A 19,735-nucleotide genomic window follows, 5' to 3' on the forward strand; every position below is an offset into this window, starting at 1 on the left:
CTTGATATTGTCTCTCTTGAACTTCTCTAGTTTTTCAGCACGAGGTTTAACAATGGGCAATCCATTGATGGTAGAAGTAGCGACATTGGTGGAGGAGTTCACAGCCATTAGTTCAAATATACTAACTATCTTTAGATTGTTGGAGGAAAATGGTATATATAAAGCTGAATATACTAGCAAACTGATTACACCTCAATTACTAGAAACAATACACTCAATATATGATATTCAAACTCAAACGAAAGCAGATAGTGTAATAAGGCTTAGATATGAAAATAACCAAAACTTGAAAGAATTTCAAAACCTTTGGAGACTCAAAATGTAGTCGAGACATGCTTCTGATAAGCGCTATCTTGAACACAATTATTCATTTTGCACAGGTTGCAAACAGACTACAACAATCGTCTTAATAGGATACACCGACTAATTCTGATAGAACTATAACCTTGAACTACTCAAATATGACAGATCTCTTAGATACTTGCTCTCAACTTAACTCAAGAACAAAAGAAAGAAATAAAGAAAGGAGAGAATTCTTCAATTTGGGATGGGAAGCTGCAAATGAAGAACCAAGTTGCTATTTTTAGGCTAGCAACTTGGTAACTCTCCAAATTACGAAATAAAATCAAATAAATATAAAAATTGAAATATTTGTCAAATTTAACTCAATTGAGTTGTTGTTTGATAAAAATCAAACATAATTTATTCAAATTGAAAAAGTACAAATTTAACTTTCATACATACTAAATTTATACATAAAGCATCATGTTAATTTGAAGTTTCAATTCAATTCGAAAGTTTATAAACAATGAATTTAATCTACACAATTAAATTCATTTTATGTTTCAGATTTTCATCAAACTTTTACTTTCTTTCACTATATATATCCCGCAATGTCAATATTGTTGGTTTCGAGCTACAAGTTTGTTCAAAGTCTCTGTACTCATTTGAGCAATCGACCCATACCTCAACATGTCTGCCTGAATCCCTTTGAGAAGGTCCTTATCTTCGCAAACATAACATTTGATGAAATCAACCCATTTTAGCACGATTGAAATTTTGAATAAAAATTTGGATTGAAACTTACCACTTTAATTAGGTTTGTGTAAAACAAAAATGAAAAAATCGAACATCTAACCTTCACAAATTTATGTTAGTTCATTAAAATTATGCTCATTTTACTATGTTTTAATTAGTGAATAATTTAAATATAATAGATATTTGGATTAAGTTGGTAAAGGGAAAGCAAATTGAACTGAAAAGCATGTAGCAATATATATATATATTTCCTAGTAAAAATTTTACAATTAAATTTAATGTTTATAAACACTATCATTGTGTCTCGCATTTGCCTCTCCCTTTTCTTTATTTCTTTTAATACTTTATAGACATTGGAATCACAAAAACTCATTTCCCACCTTAATTATTTTATGGAAGAAAGTACTAAATCTTATGTCCAGGTCGATAACAAATGTTTTGGGTTAATTAAACTATATTTATGTTAGTTAATTTTTTTCTTTTAATTTTAGTTATTACTTTAAAGGTAGATTTTAATACCATACACAAAATAACTTAAGAACAAAATTATACGATGAATTTAAAGTTTAAAAATTAATCTATCATATATGATATATAATATTCATGTATGATTAGTTGGATGAACGTGCAAATTTGATTCGAATACCATATTTTAAAAGAAAATGAGGTGAGAAAATCAAGACGTTGCAGATTAACATGATTGAGTTTGATGAATAAATTTGAATATTCATTAATAAAGTCAAAGTTATTATATTAAGGGATTCTAATTGTCTATTTCTATTTAAAAAATTAAGACCAAACCCAGGACATGGAAACAAAAGTGACCATACTTGTCTCATCTTTGTACCCTTTTTCTTTTTTTCCCTAATAATCCGCCCATTTTTATATTTTACTTATCGTATTGTCATTACTTATAAATTTTAAAAATATTACTTAAGAAAATCTTTTTAAGGAAATTTGTATTTGAGGAAGATAAATGGGCTTTTAGATTCGATATATATATTTGGGCTACGAGGCGATTACTTTTAATAATTAGGACGATTGGACAAATGGTCAAATCAAAATAGAAATTTGTATTTGAGGAAGATAAATGGACTTTTAGATTCAATATATATATTTGGGTTGCGAGACGATTACTTTTAATAATTAGGATGATTGGACAAATGGTCAAATCAAAATAACGTTTTAGAAAAATGACCAATATATATTTCTTTGTGATAATGACATAATGACTAATTTAATACTACTTAAATTTTAATAATGAACATAAATACCTCTACAACCATATAACTATGGTGTATTTTGAAAAAGAAAACCAATATTTTAAAACAAATCTAACAAACTTAATCAACCAAAATCTAACCTTAATTAAAAAAATACTATCTAAAATAATATTAGACGCAATCAAAACTAACGAAGAGATGCATAATCTAAAAAAATATAATTAAAAATTAATATTGAAAAGTAGAAAAATTAGACTTTAATTTTCACCCAAATGAATCATCAAGAATATTAATTATAATTAATAACTCATTTTTTTTTTCACGAAATAAGCAAATACCTTATATTCAAAGTAACTATCAAATACTTTCTATCCATCAACTCTAAAAATCTCTTATACTAATCAATTCACTTAAATAAAAATCCTAATTTCGCGACAATCATCCTTGATCTTGATTAGTCCTAGTTTGTTACAGGTTCTGATTGCTTACAAGATCAAGGTTGAAGAACAAAAGAACTAGGGATTAGAGGAAGAAGAACTCAACCAAAAACTCGAACTCCTAAAAGTCAGTAGAAACTAACAATACAAACAACTCCTAGTTTGTTATATCTTTTCTGGTGTTCTGAGTTTGGATAATGTTGTACAAAGTTTTCCCTTCAGTATGTGCCTGAATTCCACTATCTTGGTTAATGATTTTGTATATGCATATGTGATATGGTTTAATGATTTAGCATTGTAATATTTTTTGGAACTCTGGGGTATGGTTTTCTCTTACAATTTTGTGGATGTGTTTTGTATTAGGATTTTGATTTACGGGTTGATCGTTGTTTTGGATGTATTGTAGTTGATGTCTAATTGTGACATGTAATAATAGACATAATTGGCAATCAACGTCAGATAATAATCAAACAACAATCAGATTGTAATCAATATTATTGACAATCAAATAAGTAATAATATCAAATAGCAATCAAACAATAATCATATAAATAATAAGTATCATTAGCAATCAAGATAAGATAGCAATCAGATGACAACCAATATCGTATAGTAATAAATAGCAACCATTATCAAACTGTATTTAGTAACATTAAGAATTAATATCAGATAGTAATCAATTGCAATAAGATAACAATTGGTATCATTGACTAATTATCTTTTTTCTTTTTAAAAGAAACAAGAGGAAGCAAAGGGAAGAAATAAGTATCATTAGCTAACTATCAAACAGTAATTAGACAGCAATCATATAACGATCATAGCAATCACATAACAATCAAACTTTAGGCGGAAGTCACTGAATTGGTGAGAGCATTTTTTACTTTTTCGTATCAATACCTAATTTAAAACTCTAACTATGTGAGAAAAAAAAAAAAGAAAAAAAAGAAGGCAATCAAAGACAACAAAAAACTACTAACTAATTGACAAAATAGAAGGTAATCAAATGATGCTATAAAAAAACTACTAATTATGTGTCAAAGATTAGAAGGTGATGATAATCAGAAGGAAATCATGAGACATTCGGATGACAATATTATAAACAACTATGTATCAAAGAATAGAAGATGATTGGATGACAATGACATAAACAACTAACCATGTGTCAAATAATAGAAAGTTATTAGTCAAAGAATAGAAGATGATTGGATGACAATGACACAAACAACTAACCATGTGTCAAATAATAGAAAGTTATTAGATGAAAAATAGATGGTAATCAGATGACAATATCATAAACTATTAACTACATGTCAAATAATAGAAGGTAATCAGATAATAATTAAAAGGTAATCAGATGACTATTAGAAGTCTAACTAATTGACAAAAAATAGAAGATAATCCGATGACAATTAGATAGCAATTACATACGAATCACATAGCAATCAAATTGCATACGTAAGTCCGTGAATCAGTGAGAGTATTCTCGACTTTTCAGTTTTAATGTCTCATTTAAATTGAGTTGGACTCACTAGTCTGGTTGAGTTTGTAAAATTTTATTTTGTGTAAATATAGGTCTAATTTTTATAATTTAATTTGTCAGGCTTGCAACTACCTATTTTTGAATTTGTCCTTTATCTTATTGCCAATATTTGTAAATATTGAATAGATTAAGAGAACATTGCAGAATTAGCCAAAAAAAAAAATTGCTGCAAAATTAGGCCCATGTCATCATTTTTTTTTTTTTTTTTTAATTTTGTAATAGCAACAAAAAATGGCAACCCAATCTAGCAGAGTCCAATTCAAAATGTAAAATTTAAAAAAATATCATCAATTCTGAGTGCAAAAGAAAAAACGTACACATCCTTTTCGAAGTGACTTTAATATACTTCATTAATGAATTTAATATATCAATTAACTAAAAAAGCAAATATCAATTTATATACTTAAATTTTGGGATCCTATCAATTTAAACTTTGAACTTTAGGATTTATATCAATTTATATCCTAAACTAATAATTATATTAGTTTAAACTTTAAACTTTCTTAAGTATATTAATTTAAACTCTGAACTTTCATAATATCAATTTAAACTATGAACATTTCTAAATGTATATAAATAAGTTATCATCCACTGTGAAGGTGGGAGCAAATTTCATTCAGGGGGTCAGATATAGGAAGACAATACAGAAAGCTAAGTTCTCATTTCACTAATTTATTCTCTCTAGCTCATTAATAAGAATCTGGAGCTTTATATGTGAGAATGAAAATTAGTTACAAATTAGTTATAAAACTGATCCTTACAGATTGCTTTCACATATTAATTTTTGACTTCTGTCTTCAACAATACAGATATGAAGGAGAAAAGTTAGATACAAAGAGAACGATCCAAGAAAAGACAGAAAGATAGCAGGGGTGTGGGTTCTTGATCCGATTGGGGTGGGTTCGACGTCAGCTCCGGTCTGCTTCGGCAGCAAGTGGTAGCTCAACTTCGTGAAGCACCGGACGTGTTGGGCTTGAAGCTAACTGGCAGTAGAGATGTGTTAGGCGTGAAGCACTAGCAGCAGCAGGGGCGTGGGTTCTCGATCGGCAGCAGTAAGCACGTTCTTTTTCTGCAGAAGAAGAAAGGAAAAGAATTGCTTTGGGTGGAAGAAGTGAGAAGTGAAAAAATAATGAGGTAAAACTTAGGGTTTTAAATCACCCTATTCTGATGCCTTACATGGCGTCGGGAAAAATTGATTCTCCGATGGGAGAGCCTTAAAAAAATTTAAGGCTCGACGCCTCCCCTCCACCGTGAACTTTCTCCCGACACCTGAACCATAGTGTCATGAGAGGCGTAAATTCTTTTCCCCACCTTTTTTATGCCGTCAATCTAGAAAATGGCGTTGAGAATATCTTTTTTTTTCTCGATGCCACTGAAACCACTGTTGGGATATCCTATTTTTTCGATGTAAAAAAAATGTTCAGAAAAAATGGGTTTTTCCAGACCCATTTTTAGCATCGGGAAAACTTTCGTCAGGAAAGACCTAATTTCTTATTGAAAGGAGAAATAAAAATTAAAAAAAGAAAGGATAAAATAGGGTAGCAAGTAGGAAAATTCTTATAAATAGAAAAATCCTAAAAATATTTACATTTTGTTATAAAAGTTCCAAAAATCTCATAGCAAATATTTTAAAATTGGAACTTTATAGTAAAGTACAAATATTTTAAACTTTTTTTTTTTATATTTAAAAAAGCCCATAGCAAGTATTAATATGTTTGATAGTGCAAACACTTGAAATTTTAGTATGTTTGTTGATTGATGCTTGATAGTTTGTTGATGTACTTCGAATATTTGTATTTTGTTGATTGATGCTTGATAGTTGGTTGATGCACTTCGAATATTTGTAAGTTTGTTGATTGATGTTATGATACACTCATGTTTTATTTCAAGTATTTACTAATTGATGTTTGATACACTCATTCTTTTATCGTTATATATCTTTGATACACCTCAAATATCATGCTTATAAAATGAAACACGCATGTTTTATTTCAAAAATAAGTTAGTGCTTGAATGTTCATTGTTGTTAAATATATTCTTAATACACTCATGTCTTATTTAATATATTTACTGTTTGATATTTGATAAACTCATATCTTATTACTAATATATTGCTAATGCACTTGAATATCATGTTTTATAGATTGAAACATATGATTTACTTCAAAATAATTCAGATACAAATTGAATGTTGTTTGTTGTTAATATACTTGAATGCTATTAGATATCCTACTAAGTCACTCATGTCTTACATCAAGTATCTACTTATTGATGATTAATGCACCATGTCTTATATCTAATATATTGCCTATATATTTAAAATATCATGCTAATAAAATAAACACACCCGCTTTACTTCAAAATATGTAACTAATTGAAGGTTGATTGTTGTTAGATTTATCGTCGATACACTTGATATGTTGATTGTTGTTAATATAGTACAAATATACCAAATTTAAAGTAAATGAAAAGATTAAATCTTAAATTAAAATAAAAAAGATCCATTCATCAAAACCTAAATTAGAGAAAAAAATAGTAAATCATCAAAAGAACATTAAAAAGGAACACAAAGATCTCCTATAATGGAACTGAAACAAAAATAAAATACAATACGCGACGATTAGAATTTTAAAAAATACATGTGTGACGAGTGCATCGGGATCATGTTAAAGAAAGAAGAAAGATGATGATTGGAAGATGAAATAAGATTCAAAAATTAAAAATATACATACATGAGACATTAGTCAAAATTTGATATTTAGGTATATTAATTAACTGATATGCCTAAAATGACATATATCGATATGTACGACTACCAAAGGCTAAAATCTAAAGGGAAAATAAAAATAAAAACATTGATGGTTAAAAAGGAAAAAAATGACATGTATATTAAACAAAAATTAAAAGTTGGTTTCGGTATTTAAAAAGCTGTATAACGCTCTTTTTTTTTTTTTTTTTTTTTTTTTAACATTTTTATTTCGCCACCCATGATAATTTTCCAAAGATTAATTCAAAAAATTCTCTTTGAAGGAAATCTTCAAAGTATTAAATGGGCTTCGTGGTTTGTATTTGGTGAATATGGATCCAACATATCTCTTTGGGCCGTGGCCCATTACTTCTAAGATTTCTATTAGAACAAGAAAGGGGGAAAAAAGAGAGAATTTGAAATTTCTCACACTAAATATCCAAATATCGTTAGAGCTTTCCAATATAATATAATCACTCTATGAGTACCTCCCTTATATTTTTAGTATAACAATCGCAATGGAGTTCGAACTTTCAATCTTTAAAAAAGATCATACTAATATTGTTAAATTAAGTTCACTTTGATCCATGATTAGCTTACTTGACACAATTAAAGCAATTATCAATCAGTATGGGTAAATTTTTAGGTTGTATCAATAAAAATCTTGAGCTAATAATTGTATTAATTTAAATCTTGATCTTTCCTTACTATTAATTGACACCCTCGTTTAAATGTCGTTTGATCAATATTATATGAAACTTATAATTTTAGTCAATTAACTTTCAAACTTATAATTCATACACCAATTAATTTAGACCATTCATTACGATTACTCTTTGAAGATTACTCGTACATTAATTCTTGAATATGTGTAGACTTCTTCAAATGTTAATTTTATAAATTGAATTCATCTATTAAAGTTCATGAGTTTGATTGATGCAATTATAAGTTTTACATGAGATATTTTCAAATGGAATGTAATAAAGAGTGTAAATGGATAGAAGATTTGAATATATAAATTTATTAGTTTTAAAATTTAAATTAATACAATTCCTTATCAAATTTAGGGGTATAAAGGGATATTTTTTTTTTGTTTGATTTTTTTTAAAAGCCTTGCTCTTTTTCCTCTGAAATAAGAGAGGAAATATAGTTCGACACCCATTATTTATTATTATTATTGTTATATATATATATTATATATATATATATATATATTTCTAACTCGGTGGCTTAATCACAGTTTGCCACATAATATTTTTTCCCCTTTTTATAATTTGGTTTATGCGTGGTCGGATTGAAATTACAAAAATGTGAGTAAAATTTAGCTAGTACGTACACAAATATTGCTCATAAAATATTTAACAAATTTAGAACACGAGGTGTTTATTAAATTTTCTTCTATAATTTCTCAAGAGCTTTTTTCCTCTTAATTCTTGTATAATTAAAAAGAACGCTATCTAAAATCTATATATTGCTTATTTAAAAATAGTTGTATTTTTTTCCCTCCAAATTTGTTCCTTTATAATATATATTACATTTATAATACTTTATAAATTATAATAGAATTTTCATTCTTTTAACTTAAAAGACAACTTTCATTCTCTCAAATAACAATAAAAAAAAATAAACAAACAAACAAAAAGTCATATTCATCAACACACAACAAAGAACAATAAGAAAAAACAACTTTCAAAAGGATATATAGCTAGGTCAACCACATTTATATTTTCACTAAACTTTTTGTTCCAAAAAACAAAACTTGTTTTTGCAAATCTATACTCTCAAACTTAAAAAAGTAAAAATCAACAAGGATAGTAAGAGATAAATTAATTTAAAATTAAAGATGAAAATGAATAAAAGATAAAAACATTAAGAGGCAATGAGGAAGTAATTCCATACAATAATACGAAAATTATTATATAATAATCACCAAACAAAAACATAACATGATTGACTATCAATCCCTTATTGAAAACTTAAGCCATTTTTATTCCCTCTCTATTTGCTAAACCCTAAAAAGTAGAAAGAACTAAATAATCTATAAAAACTATGCAATACATTCACTCTTATTCCAACTACACCCATTAAATGTAATATAGGAAGAAACAACCCATCCATCAATTCTCCTTTTTTTTTTTTTTTTTTTTTTCCATCATTCAAAATTAAAATAAACCTTAACTCAAAAGTTAAAGTAAAAAAAAAAAAAAAAAGGGGGCAAAAACTAAAGTTATCTTGTCTTTTCAATTTGTCCCCATCTTCTTTCATAACATGTTTTTGCTGCCTTTTTCCTTTCATCCCTTCTTGCTTCACTTTAAATTTTGGTTATATTTATATTTATATATATAACCACATGATCCAAAACAAACCCTTCTTGCTTTATTGCTTGAATTTTGTGTTCCCATGCACATTCATGTCCTAAGGATATTCACTTTTCCTCCATAGCTGACTCACCAAAGCAACAAAAATATCAACTTTTTTGGTGAGGTCTCGATAAAATTAAGAGATATGAGCTAGAGAGAGCTTTTTATTTTTATTTTTTTGATTGATGATATACTCAATGAGCTGGGAAGAAAAGTGGTGAGGAATCTCTATGAAGTTTCCCATCCAAAATCCTAACTTTGCTCATTTTGGCCTCGCACCAATGGAGTTGTTGTTCGCTTAAATCCACAGTTCTTAAAACCCTTGAAACCACTTTTAAGTCTATAAGAGCCATCAAAATCTCCATTTCTTCCTCCACGCTTAGCTTCCTTTTTCTCAAGCACTTCCCAGCACGACGAAGGTCTTTAAGCTTTATCTTCTTCTGAATTTTTCAAAAACATATACCAATTGCAAATCAAATTGAGTATTTATATAATCAATAAGTAAAGGAATGATCTAAAACTTGAATATATATATAGAATTATTCATAATTTGACTTACTTTTTGGTTAACTTTCTTCATCAGTTGGAGGAGAGTTGGATCAACAGCAGCCCTTTTTTTTCTCTTGAAAAATGAAGCTACAATCTGGCAAGGTTTCTCTTTATCTGCTTTGAGGAAATTCATGTAGGTTCTTATTCCATCTTCCATTATCATTAGAAAAGATGGTGAGGATATTCTTGAACCATAACCACCTCCTCCTTCCCCCTTTATTTGCTCATCTTCTGAATCTTCAAAATTAAAGTTCAAATCCACACGCACATTATGAGTTAATTTAATATGTGATAATTCATATTACTTTAATCATAGAAAGAAAATAACATTCATGGAAGAAAAGGGCTAAATACTATACAATCTAATTTTCATCCATATACTTTCAAGGACTAAATTTAAAATTTATTATAAATACAAAGACTAAACTTATACCATCTAATGCAAAAATATATAGGTTAAAATGATATTTTAATAATAATAAAAAAATATTGTGTGTTATATATTAATCAATGGAGATTATATATATAAAATCAACTAGTGAAAGCGACTCCAAAAAAAGAAAAAGAGATGTGTTTTTAAATAAAAAGCATTTTAGCTACTTTTGATAGAACTATTACATTGTTAAGAAAATAGTACCTTTGTGAGTAAAGTAAAATTTCTACAAGTATTTTTTTATTATTTATTTCTAAAGTCACTTTAATTATCGTATAAATTATATTAAAATCGCATACTCCACCTCAGATTACCCTACCTAATCTAAAACATGACAAACTGATAATATATATTCTAACTGATGTGTGGAATGTTCCATTATCACTCTAAAAATGTTTTTCGAAATACGTGGGGCATAGTAAAAGAATGTTCTCAATAAAAATTACTACAAATTTTGGTAGCATTTTTCCTAAAAATCGAAGATACCACATCTGAAAAGAAGAAAAAAGGAAAAATGGAAAAAAAAAAAACATACTCCCTAATAATTTGTTTAAACTACCACAAATTAAAGTGTGCCCCACCACACACTATTTGATGAAATCATCATCTCAACATTTACGCATAGTCCTAGGTTTGGTAGTATAATTTGAGCGGGATGCGACAAAAATGAAAAGAGTTATGTCAAGTCTTAGTATGATTGCCATTTGATTTTTAGTTTCTAATTTTTGAATATTAAATCTATAAATACTTTTTTTTTTTCTAAATTTCTTGCTTAATTTTTAATTTAGTAATTGACTAAGGACTCAACTCTTTTACTAGCATCATAAGAAATTAAGAGAAAATAAGTTTATTAATCTATTTTAAAATCACTTCCTCCAAAGACAATATGAATGTAGCATAGTAGATAGAGGATAGTATAATAATAATAATAAAAAAAAAATGGTACCTATAAATTCAGGAACTTGGAGCAAATTAGGAGCCAAAAGTCTCATACGAGCATAAATCTCAGGTCGACGGCCATGTTCATAAGGTTCATTCTCAATGTAACGTTGAAGAAGAACTTGAAATTGTTGAAATTGTTGAGCAACTTTGCCTGGACATCCATTATCCATATCTGATCTTTTACAACTACTTAGTTTCTTGTTCACAAAATTCTTGTAATTCCAATTAAGAGCCTCCCATGTCAAGCAAATTTGTGCTACATAAGCACTTTCCAATTCATGATATGGATTTTGTTTCACATCTGAACCTTTCTTGTTTATTGTTGACAATTTATAAACAATTCTCTCTGATATTGATCTTGGGCACATTTTAATTGACCTTAATGACTCTGTATAATTTATAAAAAAAAAAAAGAAAAAAGAAAAAAGAAAACCCATTAATTTCTGTCATTAAAGAGTTGGAAACAAAAAAAAAAAAAGAAAGTAAATCGCGCTAAGGGGGTTTTGAATATAAAAGTTGATTCATTTACTACTTTAATTCTCAACTGTTGTATGAATATATAAATTATTAAAGAAAAAAAGATTCAGAAAAGTATGTTTATATTGCTAGTGTATGTTCAACTTTCTTTTATTAAAAAAATTGAATTATGTGTCTATTCATGTAAAGTTGTGATTAATTTGTGTAATATATTCATATGATATGGTGAGTATCTAAAGAAGAGTTATATGATACAAAAATATCATTTTGGTTTATGCTATTTTAATGAAGGTCAAATTTAGTTTTTTAAAATTATTATTTATCGAAATTGTCTAAATAATAGTTATAATTTTTATGTAAGAAAATATAATATGTGAATAAATTTTCAAAATTTATAGTTGAAAATGCTAATAAATAGAAAAAAAAAATTTCGAGAAAAAAAAACTAGCAATTAGAATTAAAGTTAACAAATTCTAAAATATAAAGACCAAAATGATATTAAAAAAAAAAGAAAGAGAGAGAATAAATTAGATTTATTGATAAATATATAGACTAAAATTATATTAAACAAATTATAAAAAAAGATATTTTAACCCTGTTTTCTTAAGAGAAACTTGTTATTTATTAGATTGGTTTTAGGATTAGAGATAGAATCTTTTTGTTAACTTAAGGTGGAAGGAAAATAAACAAAGAAAATGGGTCAAAAAGTTGATAAATTAATGACCTGTTTCATGAAGCTTTTGGGCAGTGATTCTATCAAGAAACATCATTTCTTCATCATATTTCTGGAAAACAGTGTAGGATTCCCACTTGGGACAGCTTCTTCTTGAAGAAGATGAAAATGGATCTTCAGTTCCTGATGAATCTCTGCAATTTATTGAGCTTCTCCACTCTGATGAACTCTTTGAAGTTGACCCAACTGTGCATGAATCCCCAAATATCTCTTCTTCTTCTTTACTTTTTCTATCCAATAATTCATTTGCTCCAAATACCAAATATTTCCCATTGTTATTCTCTTTGACAACAATCTCTTCCTCCTTCTTCATCAAGTAATTTCCATAATAACTTTCGTTTCTTCTATTATCATTATCCTCCACCAATCTCTTCTTCTTCAAGTCCAATGACATTCTACAAGAATTCACCTTCAATACTTGTCTCACAACCCGCTCGGAGTCCTACACAGACAACAAATGAGTTTGAAATCACTTTTGACATAAAAATAAGAGTAATAGTTAAGTGCAACCGCACATCTTCATGCAGATATATACTTTCGAAAGTTATTTCAAACTCACCGTAAGTTCTTCTAGCATCTGGTCATCGTCATCGTCATCTTCTTGATGATGATATTCATCTAGTTGTGAGGTTTGTGGGGACTCATAAACTGAGCTATTGGTTGTAATTTGGTCATCTAGGTCTGTGGATTCCATAGTAATCCAAGGCTCCTCCATGTCCGTTAATAATATTTCTTCATTATCTGGAAGTTGGCGTTGCCATCGACTCATCCGAGTTTCGGCTTCTTTATCAAGAAAAGACATCGCTTCGACCTTACCGTAGATTCCATTACCATATCCTTCTTCCTCTTCCTCTTCTTCTTTCCCCTCCTCGGATGACACGGCGTTGTATTCATATTCATATTCATTTCTACAAAAAAGATAAACAAAAAAAAAAAATTATATTTATATGATGAATATAGAGAGAGGGAGATTGGGAAAATAATAATGGAAATTATATGTATAGAAAAAGTGAAAATGTGGATTTTTGGTTATGAATATGACCTTGGGAATAAAGGGGAGCCAAGGAAATAGAAGGATTTGAAAAGTAAAATGGAAGAGAAGGAGAGGAAGAAGAAGACAAGGAAGAAGGAGGAGGAGAGATTGTAGAACAGCCTAACAAGAGCTTCATCATCTTCATCTTTGGAGCAATAATAATAATATTGCATTTTGTTGTTGTTGATTATTTTGGACTAAAATCACCTCCTAAGTGCTTCCCTTCTTCAAAAGAAAAAGGAAAAGCACCATCACACACAAACATTTTATTTAATAATAATAATAATAAATGAAAATAAAAAAAGAAAGAGTGAGAGATATACATAGAAGAAAAGAGAGAAAGGAAGAATGTTTCCTTTGGTGCTTTTTTATATTCATAGATAGCCATATCCCTTTTTTGGGCCAAAATGGTCCATTTCCATGTAGGAAATGTCATATTTATCCCTATTTCAAATGATAGTTTGTAAAGGATGATGATAGCACATATAAATGGAGAGGGGTAGATTTGTAATTTGGAAAGTGTGTTTGAGATTTGAAGATTTTTTAAAGTATATACTTTTTGACAAAGAGGATGATTATATAAATCTTTGGAGGGGCTCAGCAAAAGATGCATCCCCCATGTTTTTTACTTTACCATTACTTAAGCACTTAGACATACACTTAGAGATACTCCCATTTTTCCTTCTTCAACAAACTAATTGGAATCACTTGTAATTCAATGAATTTAATCTCTATTGTTAATTCACAAATTTAAAGTTTGTATCTATTTGGTTTTCGAACATTCAAAAGTGTGTAATATAATATAAATCTTTCAAATTTCAATTTTAGGAGTGTTTGGCAAGTCAGTATTAAAGAACTCAATTCCATCAACTTCAATAATGTTCCTTATTGAAATTTGTACACTCATCGATAAATTCGATTTAAACAACTCTGCACTCCAAACACGAACTTTTTAACTCTAGATTTCAAAACTCAATTCAACATCCTCTTAATATATTTCAATTATGTGTTTAAATATAGATTTCTAAACTTTCAGTCTTATTATTATTTCGGAAGCTCATAGACTAATTTTGTAATTTTAAATATTTGAAAATCAAATAGACACAAATATCAAAATTCAAAGATACATACTAGAGAGAGCAAAACCAAAGCACACGCATAAGAAGAAATATGAAAGAAGATGCCTTTTGGAAAGAAATATAAAAAATGAAGATATTTATGAGACATTGAGTATAAGATAAGATCTATGGCTAGTTCTTTGCCTCTTAACGTAACAAAGGATTTAGCAAATATACCTTTTCGCTTTTATATTTATTTATAAAATAATCATAATAAATAATTAATAATTTTAATATTGACAAATGAACTCGAACTCTTTTTATTCTAATTCTAGTGCTTTCAAATGCTCAATGTTAGTTTATATAAATGAATAAATCTTAAAATTAGTACTTATATATTATTAATTCGAAATTAATTTTTATCGTAGAAAAAAAAGCAATGGAAAGTAATTTTTTTTTTGATAAAATTAATAATAAATAAATTAAACGAACTAAATTTAAAATTTATGAAAATTCATAGATTGAAATTCAGACATTTAAAAAATGCTAGAACTAAAATATAACAAGTTTCAAATGATATTTCCAACTTAAAAATAAAAGATGGTGTGGTTCAGTTGAGGCAGAATTTTCTTTTAGTTTATAATTCTTTGTTTGAGGCTGCTGCTTGTCCTTAGCTTTGCCACTAAGGTTTCTTCACAGTATGTTTGTCTGCTCTAAATTATATATATATTTTTAGCACAATATAAAATTATATTCTAAAATATAACTATTTTATAGCTAAGCTTCACATTCAAAACCCTATAGGGATATAATTAGTATGAACCTGTCATGATTATTAAAGTTGAATTTTAGAAACCCTTGAAAATAATATAGAAATATCTACTACACGTTAAATTGTACTATGAGCAATGTTACAATATTTCACAGAACATTTAACAAATATAAATAATACAAAAATTGAACATCAGAGATTGTTACCCCAGTTCGTGAATAACACCAATGTCTGGGGGGTAGAATGCCCAAGAAAGATAACTTCACTAATATAGATGATAAGGAGTCACAACATAGTATTTATCTATAATGACAATACAATTACAGTAATGGATCAGTTCAGCTATATAACTGGATCAACTCAGCTATACTTAAGTTTTTTTTTTTTGAACAAGATATTAAAGGGAGAGGATGGGATCGGTAGGCACATCGGAACATCGCAACTAGGTTGACACCTTATTAGCGCCCTTATCACATCTCGGACCCAATAGTAAGAGCTTCATTGCAATAAAAAAAGTATATATAAACAGTTGTAGCGAGGAGACTAGAGAAAAGACTTCCAGTTAAAAGCAATGGAAGCAATATCGTAATTACCAAAAACGTTTAGATTTTGAACACCAGGAGGCCATCAAATAGATAACAGATTCCCACATATTAGTCACTGGTTGCTCGATATTGTTGAATGTTCTGTTGTTTCGTTCAATCCATATGCTCCAGAGGGTGGCTCTAATCAGATTGCACCTGAGAATGTTTTTCTGTGAATTGATGGTGAGTTGTGCAAACTCTGGTAAATAGTCATCGAGCTGTGGAATATCTTGTGTGGGCGGGAATTGGTATAACCTCATGTTTTGTGAGACTGTGTAGTGAGCAAATAGATTGTTAATAGTTATAGGGTTGTTGGTTTGTTAAATATTTGTAGGCTTGTTTTAGTGGGTTGTTGAAGATTTTACAAATTTTACGTATCTATTTTTGGGTAGTTTTATGTGTATAAATACCTTCTTATTTTTTCTATCCGAGATATAAAATAAAAAAATATACAAAATACTTTTATATGGCATCAGAGTCAAACATCTAAGTTGTGTTTAATCTACCTCTTCTGCCCACTCACATCTTTATGTCGCTGTCCAAATCCGAAAACTTAGATCCACTGGTCATCGTTCATTGTTAGGCTCACAGATTTGAAAACCCAGGTCCATAAGTCCACCGATCAACGTCCATGAAGCTCTACCTTTCCTGCCCAAGGTAGACAGACTCGTCGTTTGTCGAAGTCAGTCACCATCGCACATCCTAAGCGACTCTTTCGCCCGCCTCCGCTTAAGATCTAAAATCAGTCTGCCTCCGTCGCGTCCATCAAAGTCTTTCTCCCTTCAATCCTATTTGAGCCACATCATCCAAGTTTTTATTTATTTTTTATTTTTTATTTATGATTGTTACTTTTGCTGTGATTATGTGATTTGGTATACACTTAAGCTCTATGGACAATGCGCTAACTAGATATGAACTAATGTATGCAAGTATGCGCTCTTATCACAAGTTTTATCGTGACTTGTCAAGTATAACAAGGTCACAAGTTTCTCAGAATGCTCTAAGGTCAAACACGGAGAATTTATAACTAAAAGATTTACATGATACAATGTTCTGTAGCGAAAACTAACAATGTATGATAAAGGGAGAAAACATGAGAAAGACTATGCTATAGCTATCTAAACAAACTAAGAATAGATAGAAACTTAATCTGAGAATGCTGTGATAATCAATAGCTTTTGACGTGTGTAAAAATAAATGGAGAAGAAAGGATTTGGGGGAAGCCAATATCAAGTTCCTAAGTTGACATCAAGAGTAATCCAAGATGGCATCATCTATTCATCGTACACCTCTCGGTGGTCAGCCACATTTGTCATATCTCTATGACGCATGAATGATGTTGCATTAGTCATAAGGTTAATTCTATCTCAAAAACCATTTCTTACTTTGCGTAGTGAGTTCGACAACTACTTACCCTCTCGAGTAGTTGGTTATAGCTACTTGACTCTATGAGTGAATATAGGCAAACATTTTCATAGTCTCACACTAAGCAAACAAGGTTAACTCTTTGGACTCTCAACTTAGCTCATGATATCAAAATTTCCCTTTACCCCATAGAGAATTAGTTACTCATGGCAATAAAGGAGAAGATGGTAAAAAGAAAGAAGACAATGGATGTAGTCATGATGCGTACATATATATATATATATATATATATATGTATGTATGTATGTATGTATAAAGCTAGAAGTTTCGATTACAAATGAAATAATTTCTTAGTTCAAAATATAATACAACTGATAAAGATGAGAAACAAAATGAATGAAAAGCTATTTTCAGCAATCTCTTGCTTCAAACAGGTGATTGTCAAGGCTACTGGTGTTTGATGGCAGAATGAAGTGGAGAGGCTCTCTCAAGCTCTCCAACAAGATTCCGATCATCACTTGGAGGGAATGGTGGAGATGAAGGATTCTCAAAAGATAATCTCTCTTTATTCTTCGTTTGTGATCATAGAAGTCTGTCTTAAGTGGAAAGCTTAGGCAAAATCCGGATCCTTTGTCTCGCGTGTTAAGGCTCTATATATAGTGCCATCCACTGATTACTTTGGCAATCCCGCTCTTGGAAAGTCACCATCACTAATAAGGTAGGTGAGAATGTCTATGTTGTTGTCATGGTCAACCTTGTGAAGTTAAGGCAGAAAATCCACTGGGTCAATGTCAGAGATCCCAAAGCATGTGATCGGCTTTTCTTCATTGGGATCAGTGCATGCGAACAAATCTTGAGATAGCTTCAAAATATATACTTTGGCACATGTTAACTCATGATAATTAGTCAGTAAGGGTTTCAAATGTATTTAACGCAAGTATCATTTTAAGCATGAGTTTCTAGTAAGATTAACGCCTATTTTGCTTTTCTAACCTCATTATTCTAAGTAAAAGGCTACAATAACTTGTATTTCTACAAGTTATCACACTCCTAAGTTTAGAATAATACTTGTCCTCAAGCATATCTTATGCTAAGAAAATTCAAGCTTACTCTACACCTCTATTTTGTGCTGACTAACTCCTCAGACTGCTCCTTACTCGCACTCTTTTTTTAAGCTACACAACTCTTTTAAGCCTGATCACTTTTTAAGGAAATATTTTCTGAGTTTAAATATGGCAAATCCATGCTAGAAAACCTTCTACTCATTTCAAATACTTTTGTATTCCTTTTATGATGCGTTTGTAAAAGCATTTTTGAAAGGCCTGCGATTACTTATTTGAATTATAGACAATGCGTTGAACTTGGTTACACCCTTCGTTTTGGCTTGTCTCCACGGATGTCATGCGAACATCAAACTATGGTTGCATGCCAATTTCAACTCAACTCTTATCTTAGCTAAGTTTCCTTTTACCAGACATTGAAGTTGTGGTTATTTATTACTGATTAAATTCCGCTGATCCAGGTTACCTACCTTAGTTTTGGCTTACCTGCACGGTTGTCATGCAAAGTATCTAACTACGAACAAGTACCCTTCATAACTTAACTCTTATCAGGTTGGGTTTTTTTCCCTTGCGCTGATAGCAGAGTTTATTACTTGAGTATACTTGTGGATTTTTTTTTAATAGATGATGATTGTATACACAATTTGTAAAATGAACACATTTGCTCAAACCTCTCATACTCCTAAATTTTTTAGAGTGATAAGGTCCTCATTGCTTAAAAGTTGAAAACAAAATTAGTAAAAAAAATTTGTACAAGAGGTTTAAGCGGAGGCTTGCGTGCATAAAATCTTAGACCGACAATCTTTAAATAAGTTACTAAGGCTAAGTAAGTTGTGCGACAATTAGAGAATGAACTTAGCAAAGTAGCATAAGTATCATCATAATTGTTAATCCGTCAGCGCATAAAAAGACATAAAGCAAAGAAGAATTTCAGAAGTTGCGTTAAAATACCAAATAATAACAATCGAATACAAAATAGATTAAGAAAAATTAATTCTAAAAATCCAAAAACCAAACACAAAACTCCCAAATTTATAATTGCATTGGAGGATCATCATTTTTTGGCTCAGAAGGCACAAGGTTTTGCACATAAAAAAAGCGCAAAGGTTGATGGAGATGAGGGGGAATGGATGGATCATGAAAGTAGGTGGTTAGAAAATTGAAGTACTCATGATTTCACTTTGTTTGCATGCATTGGAATTGGCGGAGGATTGCTATGTTGCACTGCATATTGATGAGAGATTGGCGGATGGGCACGAGCTGAGCTTGGAACTCTTAAGCAATGAAGAACTTGAGTTCATGGAGGTTGATGGCTGGAACAAGTGGTAGCAGTGGATGGGGTAGTGGCGACGAGTGTACAAGTTCTCGCCAGCTACGGATTTGA

At 29.7% G+C, this 19,735-nt stretch overlaps 1 protein-coding gene and 1 long non-coding RNA gene across 2 annotated transcripts; both read right to left on the minus strand.

The window, feature by feature from the left end:
• Window positions 1-4,927: 4,927 nt before the first annotated feature.
• Window positions 4,928-5,561, minus strand: LOC150037584 (uncharacterized). Its single transcript, XR_016527540.1, has 2 exons — window positions 5,415-5,561; window positions 4,928-5,307 (listed from the first exon to the last, which is right to left on the minus strand). It is a non-coding gene; the product is annotated as an uncharacterized LOC150037584 (long non-coding RNA).
• A 3,719-nt stretch (window positions 5,562-9,280) lies between these two features.
• On the minus strand, window positions 9,281-13,836 carry LOC120088168 (DNA ligase (DUF1666)). Its single transcript, XM_039045312.2, has 6 exons — window positions 13,521-13,836; window positions 13,038-13,386; window positions 12,470-12,920; window positions 11,273-11,656; window positions 9,904-10,130; window positions 9,281-9,784 (listed from the first exon to the last, which is right to left on the minus strand). The coding sequence occupies exons 1-6, from the start codon at window positions 13,682-13,684 to the stop codon at window positions 9,539-9,541; spliced, it is 1,821 nt and encodes a 606-aa protein (XP_038901240.1). The 5' UTR covers window positions 13,685-13,836; the 3' UTR covers window positions 9,281-9,538.
• Window positions 13,837-19,735: the final 5,899 nt, after the last annotated feature.

The sequence above is a fragment of the Benincasa hispida genome, chromosome 2 (genome assembly GCF_027475165.1).
Source record: "Benincasa hispida cultivar pf3 chromosome 2, pf3_genome.v1.1, whole genome shotgun sequence".
NCBI lineage: Eukaryota > Viridiplantae > Streptophyta > Magnoliopsida > Cucurbitales > Cucurbitaceae > Benincasa > Benincasa hispida.